The sequence below is a fragment of the Phoca vitulina genome, unplaced genomic scaffold (assembly GCF_004348235.1).
Source record: "Phoca vitulina isolate PV1807 unplaced genomic scaffold, GSC_HSeal_1.0 scaffold7, whole genome shotgun sequence".
NCBI classification, from domain to species: Eukaryota; Metazoa; Chordata; class Mammalia; order Carnivora; family Phocidae; genus Phoca; species Phoca vitulina.
Genome location: NW_022589710.1, coordinates 21,376,500 through 21,399,506, shown reverse-complemented (window position 1 = coordinate 21,399,506; position 23,007 = coordinate 21,376,500). Strand labels below are relative to the sequence as shown.

General features: G+C 33.7%; 1 protein-coding gene across 1 annotated transcript in view; it reads left to right on the top strand.

Moving 5' to 3' along the window:
* MDGA2 (MAM domain containing glycosylphosphatidylinositol anchor 2) overlaps nucleotides 1-23,007 on the top strand; it is a 796,100-nt gene that overhangs the window by 694,266 nt on the left and 78,827 nt on the right. Inside the window, exon 10 of the mRNA XM_032405031.1 lies at nucleotides 12,184-12,332. Coding sequence (XP_032260922.1) covers nucleotides 12,184-12,332 — 149 coding nt within the window. The remainder of the gene's footprint in view (nucleotides 1-12,183; nucleotides 12,333-23,007) is intronic.

Here is a 23,007-nt window from a genome sequence, read left to right as displayed (position 1 = left end):
AGGGGATTGTGCATTTTAAAAAACAAAACAAAACATAATGTGTGCAAGTTGATTCACATAGTGACTGACAAACAGTGAAACCTAGCAACAGAAGTGCCTTGAAAACTCTTACTTTTGTCTAGTAGAGATCAAGCATTAATTTTTCCTTACTCCAAGAAAGAACGGTTTTATTCCCTAAACTAAGCTTTCTTCTAACACTTTAGAAGCCACGATTGGAATATTTTCTGTGACCAGGTAGAAGAACACTAGAAGCAGGTTTACAAAATTATGAATAGGAAGACCCCAGTGGGGTCTTCATGAGAAGTCATTTATCCAGATGTATTTGTGGTATATGAAGAGAATAAAAAAATCCCTCGGTGTCTGAAATTACAAGACTGAACAAAAATAAATTGAATCTCTACAATTACATCATCAGTGGGATTTTTTCCCTTTTAGACACACTCCATTGCAAATTTTGTACATTGGTATTTGTTTCACACACGGTTTCAGTTACATAATTCCGATTTGCATAAAATTTCCTCACACTGTACACCACCTTAAGGGAACTGACTGTTTCTTTGATGGAAGCTGGAATAAGAAAGGAAGGACAGGAAGGCCTGAAGTGATTGGCTTCTGGGTTACATGTGAGAAGTCTTTTAGGGGTTTCCAGAAAAAGCAAGCGAAAAGTCTGGAAGCTTATAAAAATATGGGTATAGTATATAAACAGAGATTTTTGGTTATTCCATATATTGGCTCATAAATACTCTCCTTGCATATTGAAGGGGAATGTAGATAGTATTTCTGTTTCCTTTCTGGACCATATGAGAATTAGCAATTGGCTTCCTAAATAAATGGTTGCTAGATATTTCACTGATTTGATTCTCCAGCAGTATTTCTTAGGTGTAGGATGTATAGGATGAACCAGGGAAATAAAATTGGTCAGCAAACAAGGTACACTCACTACAAAATAGGAAGTTTGTGTTTATCCCAGGGACTGGACACCATACACACTGAATCATTTTCTATTTCTAAATCTGCTTTTGTGTTGTGAAATTTAATGATATCTATGTAATTTCTCCTGCAGTCTCAATTTTGTCTCTGTTCCGTATGCCACCATACATACATACCTATTCTAGAGTTAGCTCATTGATAGGCATCATTGTAATATATGAAAGAAGTGGTATAAGTCTTGAAGGGATATCCTAGAGACCTTCACCTACCGACAAAAGAGAAGCACAGAATCACCCTGCATCCATCATTGTGGCAGGGCCAAATGTAGCGCTCCAGATAGCTACCTTGACCTTGTGCTTCTCTCACCCACTGACAATTGACATGTACTATGTATACATGAAAATTTTTAAATATAAAACAAAGCAAAATAGTTTTATATTCTCTCTGCCTTGGGAGTATTTCCTGCAATGTTTCTAAAGAGAGAGATTTCTAATAATTTCATTTTATCCTACCATTCTTGAAATAATATACATTGAGGAAGGTAGCAATCAGATGCTGTGTTTGAACACCAGCTTTCTTTGTATATTTAGGTGAATGGTGTAACCCCTCTCCCTTCTCACAAAATGTTCATTCAGATCTTTTTAAGGGATGATCTTGCAAACCAGGCAAGGAAAATAGTCTGCATTAGTTAAGTAATTATGATGTTCATATTAACTCTCAAGATTTGCAGCTCAAGCCAAGTAATATCCTTTTGCATATTTGCCCTTCTCAAACTCTGTGAAGACTAAAATAAGTTAATATTTGTGAAAGTACTTTGTAAACTGCAAATTCCTATATAAATTTGAGATACAGTTTTTGTCCCTTAAGATTTTTCTTTCTCCAAGAGTCCTTGGTTGTAGTGGTAAATTATAGTAGAATAACTTTTAAACATCAGCCCCAGATGTATAATTTTCATATGTGTCTCAAATACTGGACAGGGTGGTGGGCAAGCTCTATGGTATACAAAGGGAGTAATTAAAGTACAGAGCCTTTTCTCCTTTCTGTTCATACACGTCTCTCCTCTACCAACAATCAGCCATCTTTATTTTGGGAGGACCTCTCCACATTATTTTTCTTTAGAACATGTGGTTTGTTTTGTTTTGTTTTTATTTATTTATTTGAGAGAGAGAGAGAGAGAGGGAGAGAGCACGAGCTGGGGGAGGGGCAGAGAGAGAGAGAGAAGCAGGCTCCCCACTGAGCAGGGAACCCCACGCGGGGCTTGATCCCAGTACCCAGGGATCACAACCTGAGCCAAAGGCAGACTCTTAACCAGCTGAGCCACCCAGGTGCCTGAACATGTGGTTTTTATACACATAACAATTACTTAGATATTTCCTTGTAAAATATCAGTGGATTTGTAAGTTTCATTTCTAAACTTTCTCTAAACCCTTAGCAATTTCTTTCCTATTTACATGCCAAATGTGAAAGGTAATAGTTTCATCAAATCCAAGTCATCTTTTAAAATTTTTGGACCAGATCCTAATCTAAACCTGCTTGGAAAAAAAGAAATCATATTATTCATATTTTGCATCATTTCTGACAAAGTACACTCAGAGTTTTAGAGTTAAAGGTGTTATTCATTTAAGTTGAAATGTTATCTGGTAAATACATATATTTATTTTATATTACCCAAGACAATATATATATTTGGTGTGCAAGCCAATAACTACTTTGTATAAATATTTTGTTTTCTAGGTCAGAGGTGATTCAATTGTGTTGAAATATTGCTTCATTAAAGTTTAAAGAAAATAAATGGGCATTCATTTAAATTTGTCCAGTTGAGTTTTAAAATTACGTCAATTTCCTGTGCTTCTACCATTACAATGAAACCAAGTATGGAACTCTTCCTAGAGAGTTTTTTCCTTTCCTTTCTTTCTTGTGGGAGGGGATACAGTAAGAAATTAATATTTATTTAAATCTATTTCCCCAGTGTTATGATAAGTATTTTATACAGACTATATCAAAAAATATAAATAGAATAAATTGCATATGCAGATCTACTTGAATCTCCAGAGATAGCTTTCTAACCCAGCTAACTTCATAAAATAATTGCTGTTTTTAAAAACCAAAAAACCTAATTGAAAGAGTCCTTGGCAGTAACTAAATGGATCTATTATTAGTAATATTTGTTGATTACACCATGTTTATTAATTTTTTATTGTATTAATAAAGAATTTTGACTTTGTATGGCAGATCCCTGCTCAAATGAAATTATGAACTCCTCCGAGTAGTGTCTTAAATTGGGGGAGGATTTTTACAATGGAAAACATATCCCATTACCTACTGATGTGGATATGTGTGGCTTGAGCATTTAGTGGTTTGGTAAAACTTATCCTTTTTTTTGCAAGAAGTAATTATTCAACCATATTACTTCTGAAAACCCTACCTGGTTGCCTATTACAGTATGAGTGATTTCTTTCCTAACAACCAATCACAGGATTCTTGGTAAGTTGTCATCTTTGTGTCTGATCATCATTTTCATTTAGCTAATAGGCCTGGAAGCCATTTTCTTGGACCATCATTTTAATGGCCTCTGCCTTCCTAGAGATTAAGAAGGCTAAATTATTAATACTTGAAGATGATTTTAGAATAATTTATAAAATTGGGTCTTTTGTTCATTCCACATTTCAGATATTGAAGTAAAAATATTTAGACAATTTGAACTCATTATAGTTAAATAATTTTCCAAGTAGGTATTTCTATAAACAAACTTCCTCTAGATATCTAATCATTTAAAAACTATCTGTAAAGAAAAATTGAATTATATGGTAGGATGTTATATTCAAATGAACTTACATTATTTTAGCAAACTATTAAAAAACTAAGTTAAGGGATGCCTAGGTGGCTCAATCAGTTAAGTGTCTGCCTTCGGCTCAGGTCATGATCCCAGGGCCTGGAATCGAGTTCCGCATCGGGCTCCTTGCTCAGCAGGGAGCCTGCTTCTCCCTCTGCCTGCCACTCCCCCTGCTTGTGCTCTCTCTCTTTCTCTCTCTCTCTTTCTCTCTGACAAATAAATAAATAGAATCTTAAAAAAAAAAAAAAACTAAGTTAAAATTTGCACATAAGTCGAAGTATTTTCTTTCACTGCCTTTTTTTAATTAAGAAAAGAACATCGGAATCTACATAATTTTAATTACTTAATTACTATTGTACTTTATGCTAACACATTTTAATAAAGGATATGAATTGTATGACGTTATTTATTGAGCATATCATGAGAATCCTACTATCTGGTGGGGGATGGGCAAAATAAGTGATAGGGAGTGTCAGATGCAGGCTTCCAGTTATGGAATGAATAAGTCACAAGGACACAAGGAACAGCATAGGGAATACAGTCAACAGTATTGTAATAGGGTTGTATGGTGACGGATGGTTGCTGCACTTTGGTGAGAATAGCATAATGTATACACTCGTGTGATTGCTACATTGTACACTTGAAACTAATGTAACATTGTGTGTCAACTGCACTTCAATAAAAGACTACTCATTAATTAAAGTCTAAAAAATATTACTGAAAAAAATAATGTCATTACAATGACTGATCATTTGAAAATGTATTGATTATGTCTAAATAGGAAGACAAAGTATGGATAAACATTTCTCTGTCTCAAGTATAAAGGCATTTCACTTAAATGATTTGGTTGGGTTATAAATTGTTACATGTCTTGCCATTTTTTTTTTTTTACAAACTCTAAACAAATCATTAACTGAGAGATGTTGTCATTGATTTCACAGCTGTATAATTTAGTTGTTACGTTTTTGTTTCCCCCCCGCACACATATTGACAAGTTATCACTGTTGAAAAAACTCTTCACATTCAGTTATTGCTGTTGTAACATTCACTTTAATTCTAAGATAAATTGTTCTTTATCAGATACAATAGTTTCTTTTGTCAATATTACTTAGATATTTTCCATTTTTGCATTCCTTCTTTATATTCATTTACCACCTTTCTAGTCAAATGAGAATAGGCAGAATCCGTCAATTCAGTAGTAATTCCTTTATTACTTCCTTTTAATGAGATACGGCCTAATATTAAATTTTAAATATAGGAAACACAGGTGAGTGTACTGATTCTTTTTAAAAATGTTTCCTTTGACTTCACAGAATTAAACCTTTTTGGTCCTCTGAATACTTCTTATGCCTCCACTTTCAGGATACTAGCCTTTACATAGTTTCAAATCAAGACACTAAGCTTTCAGAAGAATAGGATACCAAGAGGTAATATAATTTCTTCACTCATCCAGGATGAGATGCATACAGTCATTCTCCATCTCAGTTAGAAACTCTAGTGTCCATTTGAGTGTCTGAAGATTGAAAATTTAGGAGTTTACCCACAGTATCCACTCAGGACAAGTGCTAATTGGATGCTTATCTGCAATGATTTTTGAATTAATCAGCCTTTCTTTGTTTCCCAAATCATGCTTTTTGTTGTTGTTGTTTTGTTTTGTTTTAACAGTATTTTCTTACTGGTTTCCTGCCCAGGGCTTCTCACTCATCCAGTCCACTCTCTTCTTTCCCACCAGTTAGAGTTAAAAACTATAAAATGGATTTATATCATATTCCTGATTAAAAACTTAGAAAAATCCTCATTTCCATAGAAGCATTTCTTTTCTTTTTTAAAGATTTATTTATTTGAGAGAGGGGGGAGGGGCAGAGGGAGAGAAAGAGAAAATCTCCAGCAGACTCCCTGCTGAATGCAGAGCCGGGCTTGATCCCAAAACCCTGAGATCATGACCTGAGTCAAAAATCATGAGGGATGCTTAACTGACTGAGTCACCCAAGCACCCCATCTTTTCTTTTCTTTTTAATATGACTCAAGATTCATTAATTTGAAGAGAAAATATTTATGGTTCCAATGATTGCATGTTCTTTCTTCTGTCCTGTGAAGGAGTGACAGAGCTGCATAGATTTTTGCTGTATATTACGTCTCATAGATCATAATGAGTAATCTACTGCCTTAGCTGGCCTATGAGTCTGACTGAACACAATGTGACTTGACTATGTTTGTTAGCTTCTACTAAAAATGCATACAGGTGCAGAGTTGTGATTCTTTTGATTTTTAAAAGTCTTTTTTTTTTTTTTAAATCAGTGCTTCATCAGTGTTTTAAGGTTCCCATGGATCTCTGTGGCTACTCTTCTTGTGATAATAAATACACATTTGAAAAGTTTTAAATTGTTTTATTATTTTTGATACTTTGCTAGTGTGTTTTTATTTAATTCCTTGATTATTAACATTTTGATTATTAATTCAGTTCTCATTCAATTTGTTGATTTCCCTGAGTTCACTCTGGGAAGTGAAAATCTGTAGATAACACTATAAAATATTTTCTCCTATTTAAGTGAGTACTGGTTAAAATAATTGGAGAATAATTGAACTATATGGTAAGTAGCAAACATTTTATCATAGCAAGACACGTCATAAGTTAGCACTGACCTATTCTTCCTGTCTTATTCAAGCACATGAGCGTGTTACAGTTATGTAACAGCTGCTGAGACCATCCCTGTTCTTCAAAAGTGCAGAGTTTGGTAGGAAAGATGGGCACTGCATGCTACAGTTATACCAGGTCCTGTGGGAGTTCTAAAATATTATCTATAATATATTCATTTTTCTCCACCAAAGGCCATGCTTTATTTCTTCTCTTCTTTATCCCTCCATAAGCCATCCTTGTCTGTCTGAGCAATTTCTTCTTTAAGATCTATAAAGATGTCACATACGTCCCCTGTGAAGCCTACCTTTGATCCCAGTAGAGAGTATTAATTATTCTTTCAAAGAAGGTACTATAGTATTTATCATTCTCTATTGTATTTCTTCAATGGCCTTGGGCATACTTATTTATAAATTCTATTTTATGTTTCTGTCAGCTATAGGCTAATCCAGCTATTCATTGGCTTTCTTAGTCACTCATAGTTGAATATTTACTTGTGTGTTAGTCATGTTGTATTCTGAATTCAGACTCTTTGATGTTTAATTAAGAGAAATTCTCTGTAGTCTAAATTGAGAGCGTGTCTTCCAAAAATAACTTGATATTGGATTTACTCAAGTGCTCCAGTGGTGTTATTGGCCAAGGATGATTTTTGTTAATGTAAATATTTTTGTCATCTTCTTAGGCTGGTAAGGGGAAATTTTTTTTTCTAGTAGACTCTATGTCTGAGATAGCTATTTTTACTGATGTTGATCATATGTGGTGGCCTCATTTCCACCTTCTCATCTTGCACTGGCCCATTAACCTCATCTCCTATGGACCTAAAATTGTACTCCTAAGGGTACAATGACCAACAACACTCCTTTCTTCCCTATACTCTTATTCAGTGTTGGGTTTTCAGTTCTGTGCTTTTTGACCCTCAAGGAATAATTCCTTCTTGCTTGCAATCTTAGAGAAGCATCTAAGAAAAATTTGTTACACTTTAACATTCTTAGACTAGGAAAGTGACATGTCATAGCTTCTTACTATATCTTGAACTTTTAGCTTATGCATAAAATCATATTTTAAAATTTCAATTTAATCACTTTTCAAAAGTTATTTGCAAAATAGAGTAAATATATTTTTATATAAATTCTATTTAAAATTTTGAACAATTAAATAATTTTTCTATGTATATTTTTAAAATATTTTAAAATCCAAGATCCATATACATAATGTGTCTAAAAATTATCTGCTAGTTTAGATAATGAATGTAGTTCTGGGTCATTTAGTCTAAAAAGATTTAAACTGGGACAATGTTGCATAAAAATGAAACTAGAATATAAAAGAGAAAAAAATTTTCTTGGCATGCTTGCTGGAAGGAGAAAAAAGTGCCCAGAGGATAAAAAAGAAAAAAATATATTATGAATTCTTTCTGTGTTCAACCAGCAGATGTCATGTTTGGTTGTCAAAGCCTAAGATTATTGTAAGGGTGTTTCCTTAGTATTATGGTGTGCTTCTTACACAATGGTTGTATAAATATTAAATATGATTGGTTCTGAAATCACAGAAAAATCTGTGTATGTGTGGGGTTTTTTGGGTTTTTTTGACTTTTAAAAATTATTTCTTAAATAAAATTAGAAAGCACTTTTCTTTGGTAGTTAATCCAAGAGAGATTTAGTAAAAAATATGTTCTGAGATATAAGCAATAATATCTATATTTAACTGTAACTGGTCAAGATTATTATTTTAAGATTTTATTTATTTATTTATTTATTTGAGAGAGAGCACGCTCGAGCAAGCAGGGGGAGGAGCATAGGGAGAGGGAGAAGCAGACTTCATGCTGAGAGTGGAACCCAATGCCAGGCTTCATCTCATGACCCTAAAATCATGACCTGAGCCAAAATCAAGAGTTAGACACTTAACTGACTGAGCCACCTAGGGCCTCAAAATTATTTTATCAGTAATTATTTATTACTAATCAGTATTACTTACACACCATCTAAAAACTTTTTACCTTTAACTCTAAGGTGTTGCAATTCAATTAAAATAAAATAAATTCTTCAACTAAAATAAAAATGAGTCAAAGTTAAAATTTGTAATTGGGCCTGTTTTATTTGATTATTTATTAATATCAATTCTTGTATATCATCACCTTTTCTATTTTGTTCCTAAATTTCTTTATCTATCATGTGAGATTTGGAACAGATCTCTAAATTATTTTCTATACTGATATTCCATAAAAGATTATTACATATTATGTTACTCACAGTAATACAGATATATCCAATTCAGATAAAATATTTTAAGAATATACTGGAAAAAAACATACTGGAAAGCCTTCATAATAGTCTGCAATTAAATGTAAAGATGATGGAATTTAACACTGAAATTTGATCTATTTGGAATACTTAAATAAGGGTTAGATGACCTTGAAAAGAATCTTGATAAGCAAATTCATATTATTCACAGAGTCATGAGGATTTTTTAACTTCAAGGTTAAACTGCTTCAATAACCTTAAAAGTATTTATTTAGATAAACAATCACTTCTAGAATTACGGAAATTTGCATTTATGACAGGCAGCCAGTTACTCTCCTGGCAGTCAACAAAAAAAATAGGATTAGACTACAGGTAATAGAAATATAAAATGGAATTTATAAATTAGTATGCTTAGTACAATTAAAGTAGTACAATAAACAGTAGGCATATGTTTCATAGCACCCTATAGATTTGAGACTCAGCAGTGCTTTAATGGCCACCTCGTGGAAAGTCACCCATCTCAGCCCTGCTAAATGACCGGTAGGTATTTGCCAAAAAGCCTCTAGTGAAGAGAAAATCACAGTCTCCTGAGGTAGGTCATTGAATGAATAGTCAGAAAGGACTGGTAGAACATTTCAACACCAAAATGTTTCCTTTTAATATCCACCCACTGGTAGTCCTCTTTTTCATAGATCGTTTAAAATTTGTCTGATTTTCTTTCTGTGATAGAATTTCAAGTCTTAGAAAACTGCATCTGCCTATTTTTGAGAGACTTTTTTGTTCTTTTGAATGCTAAACAAGCCGCAGGTTGTGACTCTGCTCTCTCTACTCATTCCATTTGAATGCATCACTCATTTTATGAACAAAGTGATGCTTAGAACTAAATTGAATACCTCTCTATATCCCCCTTGGTTAAAAAACAAAAGCACTATTCCCTTAATTCAATGTAGACACTAGTCTCTACTGAAAACACATCCCAGGTTTACGTTACTCACATAAGCGCTCATTACTTCATTTATGGGTTTTGGATGCTTTTTTTTTTTTTTTTAAGATTTTATTTATTTATTTTGACAGAGAGAGACAGCGTGCGAGTGCATGCACGCATACAAGTGGGGAGAGGGGCAAAGGCAGAGGGAGAGAGAGAATCCCAAGCAGACTCCCAGCTGAAGGTGGAGTCGATGCAGGACTCAATCTCAGGACCTGACATCATGACCTGAGCTGAAATCGAGTCAGAGGCTTAACCGACTGAGTCACCTAGGTGCCCCTGGATGCTTATTTTTAATCAAAACCCCCAGCTCTTTATCTAGGCTACTACTAAATGCACATTCTCAATAACATTTGGTCTCAAATACAAGTTGTCAGTAACATTTTGGGTATTGATTTCTTTATTCAGAATATTATTTTCCTCTTACCTAGATTTTGCTCTTAAGTGTTATGAACATGAATTTGTGCTATCACTTAGTAATAGGAAAAATACCATAAAAAGATAAAAGAAGCAATAAAGTGAATGTGATGGCTCTTTTCTAGAGATCTTCTTCTATGCAGGAGATCTCCTTTTAATCCATTTTCAATTTAACTGAATGAATATCCGTAGACCATTTATTTTAATGCATACAATGTTGATATGGGAGAATTTTTCGAATGTTACTAAAATTCAGATATTAAATTCCATGTATTTAATTTCACTAATAAACCTTACCAAAAATCAAATTCAAATTCAATTCATCTGATATTATTTTGTTCCTGGTGAACTTCTCTGGGATAATAGAGACTATCACTTCTATCCTTAGTGGGCAAAATCCATGCTTTAACTGTCTGTTAGAAATTTTTCTGAGCCAGCTCTTCTGCAATCATTAGATGATAGATGACTAATGAAGAAATAGGAAAAGCCAGGTAAGAGATGTTCCTGCAAACAGAAACCCATGAGGAAAAACCCAGGAGGACATTTAATATTTAACCTAATTTTATAAAAGAAAAAACAGAAAAGATGTTGAATGAGGGATGATAAATGTACAACTATTAACTCATCATTCAGTAAGAATTGCAAAGCTATTTGAAAAATCTAAGAAATGTTAGCAATTTCTATGAGGACAGAGGCTGTACTTCATTCATTATATCCCCACTGCCTAGCATACTACATGGCATTTAATAGGCTCTCCTTAGATATTGTAGATTTAATAAATAAATACATTATAGGTAAAAAAATGGAAGTGTAAAAATACCTATATTTCAGAATATCAGGAAGTTGGATCTATAATTCCAAATGGTCTGTGCACTTTCAATTTGGTAACTGAAAAAAAAAAAAAAAAACACCAGGTGGTTTGTATATGTTGTATACACTACATGCTCTTCACATATCCTTGAAATCTAAACAAAGACTTCTTTGTTATTGGCCCAAGTTCTCATGTCATCGTTAAGTTTTTGTTTGGGTAATTTCAAATGTATTGGCCAAATACAATATAAACACAAATTTTCATTTTCGTTGATTTTGGTTTTTTGACAGAATTGATCATTCACTTGCTGATACACTACTTTTGACTTCTAGGATGCCACAATTTTTATTTTCCTCCCATTCACTGGTTTGTTTCATCTCAGGCTTTGTTGGGGTTGTTATCTGCTCTCATCTCTCTTAACCCTGGATTGCCCCAGTGGTCAAGCTTTAGCATTTTTTTTTTTTTTTTTAAGATTTTATTTATTTGGGTGCCTGGATGGCTCAGTTGGTTAAGCAACTGCCTTCGGCTCAGGTCATGATCCTGGAATCCCAGGATCGAGTCCTGCATTGGGCTCCCTGCTCATCGGGGAGTCTGCTTCTCCCTCTGACCCTCCCCCTTCTAATGCTCTCTCTCTCATTCTCTCCCTCTCAAATAAGAGAGAGAGAGCAAGAGCAGGAGGAGGGTCAGAGGGAGAGGGAGAAGCAGACTCCCCACTGGGCAGGGAGCCCACCTCAGGGCTTGATCCCAGGACCCTGAGATCATGACCTGAGCCGAAGGCAGACGCTTAACTGACTGAGCCACCCAGGTGCCACAGGCCTTACTCTTCTCTATCTACTCACAGTCCCTTGGTGATCTCTTCAGTCTCATGGCTTTAAACTTAAAATCTATCTATATGCTTATGGTTAACAAGATTATAGCTTTAATTCTGGCCTCTCTGGAATTCTAGGCTAGTATATCCCAGTTGATGTCTCCGTTTAGATCATTCCGACTGTTAAAAAATAACTTTCTGAAGTTCTCCCCCAAAATTTGACCCTCCCCTAGTTTTTCATCTCAGTTGATGGAAAGTCCATTCTTTCAGTTCCTTAGACCAAAACACTTGTAGTCGAGCTTGATTCTTCTCTTCCTCTCACACTGTTCATCTAATCAACCAGGAAATCTTCTTACATCTATTCTCAAAATTCTCCAGAAAATTGATTAGATTTTAATAATGACTTTTCAAATAGAAGAGTTACTCATGGGACACATGGTAGAATGTGGTAAAAGGGCCAAAAAAGAATAAGCATGTTTGACTGTCATATGTCATCATTCAAATTTAAGCACTCTTTCTATTTTTAGGAAAAGCCTATGCTCCAGAATTCTATTACGATACCTACAATCCTGTGTGGCAGAACAGACATCGTGTTTATTCTTACAGTCTACAGTGGACACAAATGAATCCTGATGCAGTAGATCGGATTGTTGCATACCGGTTGGGTATTAGGCAGGTGAGAAATTTAATTGGTGCCTTTTTTTTTATTTTTGTGGTTCCTGTGAAGACCTTGTTATTATGATATGTTGCTATAAATTTTTAATCATTTTGCATAAATTCCAGATTATATTTTCCCATGTGAAAGATAATTGTGCTCTACATAGAATTGTTCCGAACTATTCACAAATGTTTGGAATTAACTTTTGCGTTTTCTACTGGGACAGGAGACCTTTTAAAGTGCTATCCTTTGAGTCTTCTGAAATCTTTCACCAAAAGATGTGCCATAGAAATTACATTGTATTCTTGTTATGAAAGAAACTTATTTAAGATGTGCTCACACTTACCTGTGCTACATAATTCTTTGTCTTGTTTCCTAAGGAGCTAGAAGTCTTACTTATTTTTAATCGAAGGGTTTCAAAGTATAGAGAGAGGATGTTTTAAGAGTGAATTTAATATATCTGAAGAATAGAAATATTTTAGTAAATGAGCAGAAACAATCAACAATGTTTTCCTAAGGTAGCTGAAGATTATGGGTTTTGTGAAAATAGATCTTTTCAAATGAACCATTGTTAAGCCCTGCTATCCTTTGTTGGTGCAAATGATATTTTTGAAATTTAAATGTAGGTCTTTACATTGTTTCCTAATACATAGTATATTATCTGGGGTGACTGTTTCTACATAACAAAACATTTTCGAAGAGTTATTTGATTCCCTCAAAACTTTGTATTATCCACAGATTTGTAAAGTGTGTTTTCCACTTCCTTAGTGAAATCACAGAATAGCATTTTGAGTTTCCACAGTAAAAAGGACAAAATTTGCTTGGAGAAAGATTGATCAACCATCAGTAATCCACTCTGTTGTATTATCATAAAACTAGTCTTTTTCTACCATGTTCAAGAAGTTATAATAAAAGGCTATGTAAGATACATCATTCAAATTAAGATACATTGTTGGTCCAATATTCTTGTCCTTGCCTAATAAGCAAAAAAACAAAACGAAACAAAACAAAACAAAAAAACAAAACAAAACTCCTTTCTAGTGAATACATCCTGGTATTTGATAATCACTACTTTCTTATCTAAGTATCCACAGGTTGCTGATACAGCAGACAGCAGTGGATCATTGAGAAACTTTCTTTTTATCCCTCTTTTACTTCAGTTCCTAAGGAAATCTGAGTAAATCCTAAATCCATATCAAAATTGTTTGTTCTATTTGTTCTAATTTGATGATCATTTTCCCTGATAGAGAAAATATAAACAAGAAAGATTAGCAGTTCTTTCTCCCTCAGCTGGTGGACTTATCTTTTTTTTTTTTTTTTAACTGAACACAGCTAACATTTTTAGATCTTTCATATTTGGAGCTTCTTAGAGCATTCTTGACTTTAGACACATCAACTCATTTTCTAAGTCCTTACCACTTGATTTAGTCATTCACATTCATCTTGTATTATCTATATTTTGAAATACCTAAGAACTGAATACCAAATTGTTATTTATAAAATTAAATTATTTTCATTAGGTGTCTTTTCCTTTTTTCTGGTTATAGCTTTATTTGCAATGATAGAGTCAGGATTTCATCTTTGGTTTCTCACTTTCTTCTTCTGGTATATTTTCTTAGAGTATCTGGGTAATGGCCCATTGCTCCCTGTAAACTGAAGAGCTGCCTGTTTTTTGGTCTGCAGAATTTTCCCACCTCTGCTCATCGTTCCCTTTTTTTGCTCTCACGTTCCTCAAAACTTTCATTCCCAATGTCTCCACCTTCTCTCTAAGGCAAATTTAGCAGAAAAGTAGTTACCAGTAGAGTCTTCCCCCCAAATACATTTTTAGTAGAATTAGACTTCCTCCTAAGAGGGATCCAGCTAATTGAAGCCCTTCCTTGTCATCCACATCTTGTACTCATTACTAATACTTTCTGTGTTATGTTTCGCTACGATCACTACACTATTTTCCAATGGCAGTTTCTTCTTTCTAGATTTTTCCTCTCCTACATTAGCATCTCCTATAAATTCCTATCTTTATGTTTCTGGATCATAAAACTAGTATATAACTCCCTGATATGCAATGACACACATTTCCCAGTCGCTGTGTTGTTCCTTGTGAACAAATTAGATAATTTCCCCCTACTTTGCTACTTTAGAATAAATTATATATGTGTGCCTATGTGTGTATAATTTTCCCTATGTTTTTCTAAAAGCATGAATTCCAGACATACTTGGCTTCCAATTCTTGCCAGTCTAGCCTCATAATTTTTTTAGCTAGATACCCTTGAGCTGGTTTCTGAACATACCCAAGCCTAGGTTCCTACCCTGTAAATTGAAGATAATGATACCTCTTGGCCAATTGCATGTGGGGTGGAATATATTCCACACTTGCCCCACAGGCCAGCTTCCCCCGTTCAGGGCACTCCTTACATGAACATCTGTGGCAATTCTTACACTCATTCACCAGAGTTGTGTGAGGACTTAAAAAAAAAAAAAAAAAAAAGTGCATTTTGAGACCTTAACACATCTACTGTTCTTTAGTTTTATTCGGTATAGCCATATATCCTAGGCCTAAGTATTATTCCAAGCCATGATTTTCACAGAATAATTTCCGGACATTTTTGTCCCTGTGTTTTATTTTCATTTCAAACCTGTTGTCCTCCGTAATATCCATTTTACGGATTCACATTTTTCTGTTCCACCTTGAGTCTTAGTTTAAAGCCTTCTTGATCAGATCAGTAAGGTTTGCTGCTAATACCATTCTTTCCAAGTTTGTGAGATTCATGCCATCCACTAGAAGAAAACATACTTCTGGTTGTTATAAGCCATGGTCAGGAAAACAATTCCTGTCTCTCACACAATTTTTGAAGCTAACTCATTCCTTGCCAAGCATTCCTTCTGGGTTTCTTTATTCTTAGGATTTTCTTTTATATTTAGAAATAAGTGTTATTTTTTCCTAGGGTGCTTTTTTATAATGTTCTATTTTAATTGGTAATTTTACTCAGATACTGTGTCTTGCCGTGGGAGAGAAAATTTGCTATATACTTTGGGGAGATCTCAATAAAGAATAATGGCCTCGTGTGGTTCTGCCAATGTAAATAGGAAGGCGGCGTTTGTAGAACAGAAAGAGTGTGTATATCCACTTGTCTTTGCACCACTACCATGTTCTTTACACTTAAACCTTACACGAAAAATCTTTACATGCAAAATAAGACAACATTTCTTTTGAAAAATCTCCTTATACACCAAAGCTTAGGATGATAGGGCAAAAGCATCCTAGATACAATGAAAGTGATAGAGTTCTTTTAAGAGTATTCCCCCTGCTGGGGCACCTGGGTGGCTCAGTCGTTAAGCGTCTGCCTTCGGCTCAGGTCATGATCCCAGGGTCCTGGGATCGAGCCCCGCATCGGGCTCCCCGCTCAGCGGGAAGCCTGCTTCTCCCTCTCTCACTCCCCCTGCTTGTGCTCACTCTCTTGCTGTCTCTCTGTCAAATAAATAAATAAAATCTTAAAAAAAAAAAAAAAAAAAAGAGTATTCCCCCTGCTTAGTAATAGGAAACAAAAGTGTTAGTGTAAAATAAAGTTATTTCTTCTATATTATCTTAGAAAATTTAGATTTCTTCTTTCTCAGGCATGTACGTTTAGATATCAAATTTTTAAAGATACAATCAGATACCAGCATTTAAAAAAATCACTCTTGAATTCTGATCTGATGATCACTGTAATGAGGATTTTATATTACATACAAATGGCTTTTTTCATCTCCCAAGCTATCTCAGAATCTTGAATCAAGAGCTTTTGAATATAATCACTGTAACTCGGATGATATTTAAATAAACAGTGTTAGGAATGTACCCTCAGCAATAAGTTTAAAAATGGATGTTCTTCCCTAATAATTAATATTTATGCCTTTGATTATGAGACCAACTTTTCTTCAAGGGATTATTAATAATTTATGTCACATATTTCCTATTTTTAAAGACTTATTACTTTAGCCTATATTTTTATCTTGAGCCTATATATCTAAATAATTTCTTCTATCCACAAAATATGTAGGTTATCTAGTGCAGCGCACCTCCCCCTTTTATATTGAACATGGATTTAATTAGGCAGTACATTTCTGTATTAGATGAAGTCTGAAAAACGAATTTGATTTTTTAAAATTAATGGCAAATTCAGTTCTAGAAAGCCCTATTTCGTTTTTAAGCCAGAAACTGTTAGAAACCTTGTTATCTATTCTTAAATTAAGGTGATAAAATCACTGCTGTGTTATTAAACCCCCAGCTGGATGGAGTTGGTAGACCGAACCCAGCATTTCTCCAGCTTTCTGGTAAAGTTGGTTGATTACTTCAATTCAGCTATTTGGTCTATATTTAAATATGATGAGGAAAGTTCTCTTCATATTTGAGTATTGGCTTATATACTGTTCTTAGAAGTTGTTGTAGTATATTTAAAAAAAAGGACCGGCATTCTGGAGGCACTGTTTTAAAAGACTTAAAAAGAGAACAAATATATCATGTGAAATCAAAAATATTAATGTGTGGGAAAAAAGCTTTCTCAAAATCTTAATGTCCTTAATTTATAATTTTTAGGCTCAGCTAAGCAATTGTTTAATCTCCTTAGACAGCTACTAGCCTCCAATTATTTGCTTCATTTGTTGCTTAACAGGAAAGAGAAAAGGTTATTTGAATGTGTGTTTTCCTTGGTATCTAAGGAATTAAGAAACAAGCAAAACTGTTTCTGACTCATCTGAATATACCATAAACAACATAAACATTATTTGGCTACATTTGAAACATACACAACTATAGTTTCTAATAATAAAGAATTTGAGTTTTATATAGTTTCTTTTTTATACTCTGCCATAGAGATGCACAATGAATGTGGCTTTTTGACTGCCCCCTTTAGAAAGTAGGAAGTTTTATTGAATAAAATAAAATTGCCAATGTTCCTGTCCTTTTGAGTTATGACATATTAAAATGCTTAGAATTATCATATTCATTTGATCACACAGTCAGTCAATAAAACTTTAAGTAAATTAATCCTACAGTAATTACCAGGAGTTCAAGAAGGAAGCATTGCCCTTAGAGTCTTGTTAAAGCAAGTGCTGTCATAAGAATATGTACAAAATGCCACAAAAACAAGTAGAGGAGTGGTTAGTACTGCAGGGTAGTGGGGTTAAGAGACGTGATCACCAAGGTAGAGACTGGTTTGTTAGTTTTTATAGGTTTATACTCAATTTTTTTCATGAATAGTAATCATTAATAATGACTAATCAGAAATCACTAATTGCAAATATACTTTTTGTTATCAATTTTGGTTTGGTCTTCATACATATGACTATAGTGACTCAGCCATAGTTTATTTTTCCTTCCATTTAAAACATTTTTTGTTATTTTATTAAGTAATTTGTTATTTTTTTTAGTAAAGGTTTCATGTTATAGTAGATGATAATAATTAAAAATTTAGAAATGTATTACATACACAAATGACCATATGTGTGACATTGTGGTTATTAATATTGTTAAGTACTAATTTAATGTGTTTGTAGAAGCAGAAAATTTTAAGGAACAGGCAGTATGATTGGTTAGTCCTGGGGGATGACTTTTTATGCTTTAGCAACTTGTATAAGGAAAGTACTGGCAGTTTGCAGATGCTGAAGTAAGTGAGATTAGAGTAATGTACATGATTGACTGAAGCCGGTTGGATAGATTTCGTTGAGAGAGATGTTTGGAGGAACCATTTGACATAGGGCATTTAATGCCAGCCCAGGGAAGTCTGTGGAGAATTGATGGATAATCTGGATTCATTGTATAGTCTTAAATCATGAATAAAATGACATCTTTTGTAGATTAATCTGATCATATCATATATAGCATATTAAATGATATTACAGTAGAGGCAGAGAAAAAATTAGGCACTTTTGAAGGAAGGTTGAGTAAGATTTAGATTAGAGTCATGAAGGGGGAAAGAAAGAAAAATTGAATTAAGAAAATGTTGAAATGGGCAGAACTTAAATATTGATTTAATTTTTGAGAAATGATTTTTGAAAGTACAGTGACCTTTGTTCTCTACCATTTACTTCAATCTCTTTAGTGAATGTTCTGGAAATCATCAAATATATAGATGAAGAAGAGAACAGGCAAGAGAGAGAAAGGTAGAGAAGCCATTTTGTTAATGGTCTCTTTCGCTGTGGAAAAGAAATAAGCCATAAGCCAGTTCATAAAAAGTGGTTATCTCCATCTTCCAAATCAAAGACACCGCACATATACTCTTCATTCATTCCCATAAATACTAACTTCACAATGTATTTACTAGGAGGAATAAATACAATAAATTTGAGAGACCCTGATGAGCCATGGGCCTTTGATGTTGAAAGGCTTTGTGAAATAGGAGTACTCTTTCTTGGAGAATTCCAACTACTTTCTGAAGACTTTTCTGAGTCTGTGGCCCTTTGTACAGATTTCATTTTGTGTAGTAATACTGCTCAGGAAAATTAATATTTTCCTTTTTCTTGACCCTGAATGTAGTGGAAAATGAGCAACCTCAAAGAGACTTTTGGAGTGAAAGAGTGTTAAATTATTGACAAAAGTAAGATATTGAATCAAAGTTTGCAAGAATGCTCAGATTTTTAAATTGGACTTGTTAAATTTGAATGATAGTGAACATAAACCAAATAAAGGGAGCCTGGTTAGGAATTTGAGTGAATACTTCCCTTCGAATATGTAAGCTCACAGGTCAGAAGCATTAGACACAAGAACTGAAGGTAGCAAAAATGTCGAGACATAAATTTACTGCATGAACACAGGAAGGATAGAAGTTCCAGTGAAAAAGAAATAACTATGAGGCAGAAAAATCTGCTGTGTCATGGAAACTAAGGGAAGAATATGTGAATGTGTGTGTGGTGGGAGGGGTGGTATTTGTACTTTCAAACACATTTTAAAAGTTTAAAAAGGCCGGAAGTTAAAAAATACTGACAAACCAGTGTTGCTTTTTTAAGGTAATTAAGTTAAGAGGGTGATGAAAAAAAATGTAGATAGGTTTAATATTATTCCAAGGTCAACTGATTACAAGTCAAATTAAATTGCCCAGAGCCTATCCAGGCTGTCCATTTGAATCAGTATTTTATTAATAAGAGAAGACCGATTGATATATTTCTTTGAATAAAAGAACACTTCTTAAATGTCTAAATTGTATCTCTTACAGTCTGTAAATACATGGTTATTATGGATTCCAAGAATTTGCTCCAAATCAAAGAAACTATCCAATAGACATATATATGTATAGTATATATGTAATATAGTATGTGCTATTATATATATTATATAAATTCAGAGTCTTAAATGACTAGGATTATAAAGTTCAGTGGAAAGCATGCATTCATTCAACTACTTTTTTTTTTAAGATTGATTTATTTATTTTAGAGCAAGAACACGGGGAGGGAAGGGGCAGAGGGAGAGAGAATTTCAAGCAGTAGAGCCTGATATGGGGCTCTATTTCATGACCCTGAGATCATGACCCGAGCTGAAATCAAGAGTCAGATGCTTAACTGACTGAGCCACTGAGGCACCCCTTCACCTACTTTTAAGGGAAAAAAATACCAAAACTTGAAATGGAGAATGGAGTTTGGATTAAGAGTCTTTTTTAATTAAGCTTTTTATTTTAATTATAGTGTAGTTAATATACAGTGTTATGTTAGTTTCTGGTGTACAATGTAGTGATTCAACACTTCCATACAACACCCAGTACTCATCACAAGTGCACTCCTTAATCCCCATTCACCAATTTTACCCCTCTGGTAACCATTAGTTTATTCTCTATAATTAAGAGTCTGTTTCTTATTTCTCTCTCTCTCTCTCTCTTTTTTTCCTTTGCTCATTTGTTTTGTTTCTTAAATTCCACATATGAGTGAAATCATGTGGGTATTTGTCTTTCTCTGACTGACTTACTTCACTTAGCATTATACTGTCTAGCTCCATCCATGTCATTGCAAAGGCAAGATTTCATTCTTTGTTATGGCTGAGTAATATTCCATTGTGCATATCTATATCTATATCTATCTATATATACATATACCACCTCTTCTTTATCCATTCATCTATCGATAGACACTCGGGCTTCATTTTCTTTTTTTCATGCTTCAACACTATGCAAGGTGTTTGTTTGAATTCAGATTTATATATGGATTTATACTCTATATTTGTACTTTCTGTACTATGTCTGTTAATAAACTGAACACACTGTTTTCTTTGTGTTATAGCAGTTGTTTTCAAATTTGAGTATGCATCAGAATCACCTATAGTGCTTGAGAAAACAGTTGCTGGGCCTCACCTCCACAGTTTCTGATTTAGTGGATCTGGGGTATGGCCCACATGTTTGTATTTTTAACAACTTCCTGTGTGATCTTGATAAAGCTGTTTCAGGGCTGTACTTTGAGAACCACTGTTTTATATTGTCATTCTATATTGAAGAGACTAAGATCAGATTCCATTTTCATCTTTTGACATTTTCTTATTAACATTCCTATATGATCTCAATATAAAAAGAATGGATAAATGCTCTTTCAGGCACAGTGCTTGGCATATGCTGTTCAACACCATTTGCAGAATGAATTTGAAATTTACATTTTATAATGGGTACAGTGAGTTCCAACCAGAGATGTATCCTCTTCTTATGCTTGGATTGATGCATTTCTAAGACCAGTGATTATTAAAATATTGTTCTCAGTCCACAGTTGATCTTGTAGTTTTACCTGGTATACAGAGAACTCACATGCAAATGTTTATTTCTTCTGGGCAAGATATACACACGTTCCTTAGGCTTATATTTCTGTATATTTCCAAGGATTTTTTACAAAAAACCTATCCAATGAGGTATTAAAAGTTACTTAATTATGGTATATGTAAACTAAAATTTACATTTGGTAGTTTCCTAGTGACTAACTCAGTGCTTCACCAAGGATTGTGACCACTTTGAAACACTATTACAATTCCTAAGTGATCATTCCCTCAAATTTCAAGAATGAATGATTGTCAGAGTTGTCTTGAATTGATAACCATTTTCTATTACTTCTTTTCATTTTTAATTATAAATTACCATCATTTTCAGTTTATTTTAGTTTTAGGTTGTCTGAAAATGTGGAGTCATACATATTTTTATACTATTTTCATAACAAAAACCTGATTACTTTTCAACAGTTAAAATATTTTAACTAAAGTGGCTGGAACAATATTTATCTTTGAATAATAAATGCTGAACATGACAGATTTCAAAAAAATTACATAATATCTACTGCTTTACCATTGCTTGATAATAGATTGCCTGGTTTTCCAAGTTTCTGTCCTCGGTTTCAAAAAGTTCAAACAAGAAATGCAAAATATCATAAAGTGTTTAGGTTGCTTTAGGGGACTCCAAATTCTGGAAACCATTTTTGAAGAGATAGAGAATGATGTTGAGTAAGAATCTGAAGACAATAGTTTGAGTAGCATGGTCATTTCCTATTCTCACCAGCTGTTCTTAAAGTATGTATACCATACAGCCTGATACTATTCTAGGTGCCCTATATATACTGCCATATTTAATTCTTTAATCGACCACAATGAGGTAGATATAACTGTTATTCTATGTTAAGGATGAAGAAAGGATGGGGTTAAGTAACTCACCCAAGATCTCAGAGTTAAATCAAAGGCGAAACTGGGATTTGAACCCAAGCTGTCTGGCTTGGAGCCTGACAAGTGTAATTCAGCTGAATATTACCTGAGCCTTGTGTCTTTTTCTTTCTTTTTCTTCTGTTTCTTCTTTCCTCTCCCTTCTCCTTCTTCTTCATTTTTTAATGGTAGACTTTCACCTTGTTTTCTAACTTCTCTCATAATAATTTCTTATTGAAATTTAATACCTCTTTTTTATTAACTTTAGTTGTTATTCATATTTTAATTTAAATTATATACTTCTGTATTTATATTTCTATGCCTACATAATTGAATATTATATTTTTATTCCTTTAATCTTTTCCATATTTGAGGATACATCTGCTTTTCCACTTACAGTGTCTATATTTTATACAAACCTTTCTGACTTTGGAAATCTCTTCCTCGATTTGTTATTTTATAATTTATTCAATTACGGCATGATATGAATACCTGCTTTTGCTTTTTTAATGGTAAATGAGGAAGAAATAAAACAATTGGTTTCAGAATAAATAAAATATAAATTAGAAAAATATGCCAATGTAATACTAAATACCAAAAATTCCTGTGAAATTAGTATCACTCGTTTAGGTGCAGAAATAATCTTACAAATGTTAAGCTATATACCCATGTTCTGCAGAGAGAGAGGTCCTTGGGGAACTGGAATGTTAGCCTTGTTTGTCTAATTCTGAAAACTCTTTTCTTAACTTCTATACTTCTCTGCTGTGAAACTCTGTGTGCATCTATGAATCATTAGAATGGAAAGTGATGGGATTTGGTTGGAAAGGAGATTGGATAGGCAGCCCAGAGCTCTATCATGAAAAGCTATCAATGTCTGCTCACCTCTTACTGCTCCTTCTACACACAAATACAATATTTATAAATTTATAAATTAAAATACCAATACAAGAATAGCATGTTTGCTATGCCTTAAATAATGAGACTAGACAAAATAGGGTTAGGCTTTATTGCAAATGAATGCTTAAATCTACAGTCTCTATCTCATGTCAATTTATAGTCACTCAT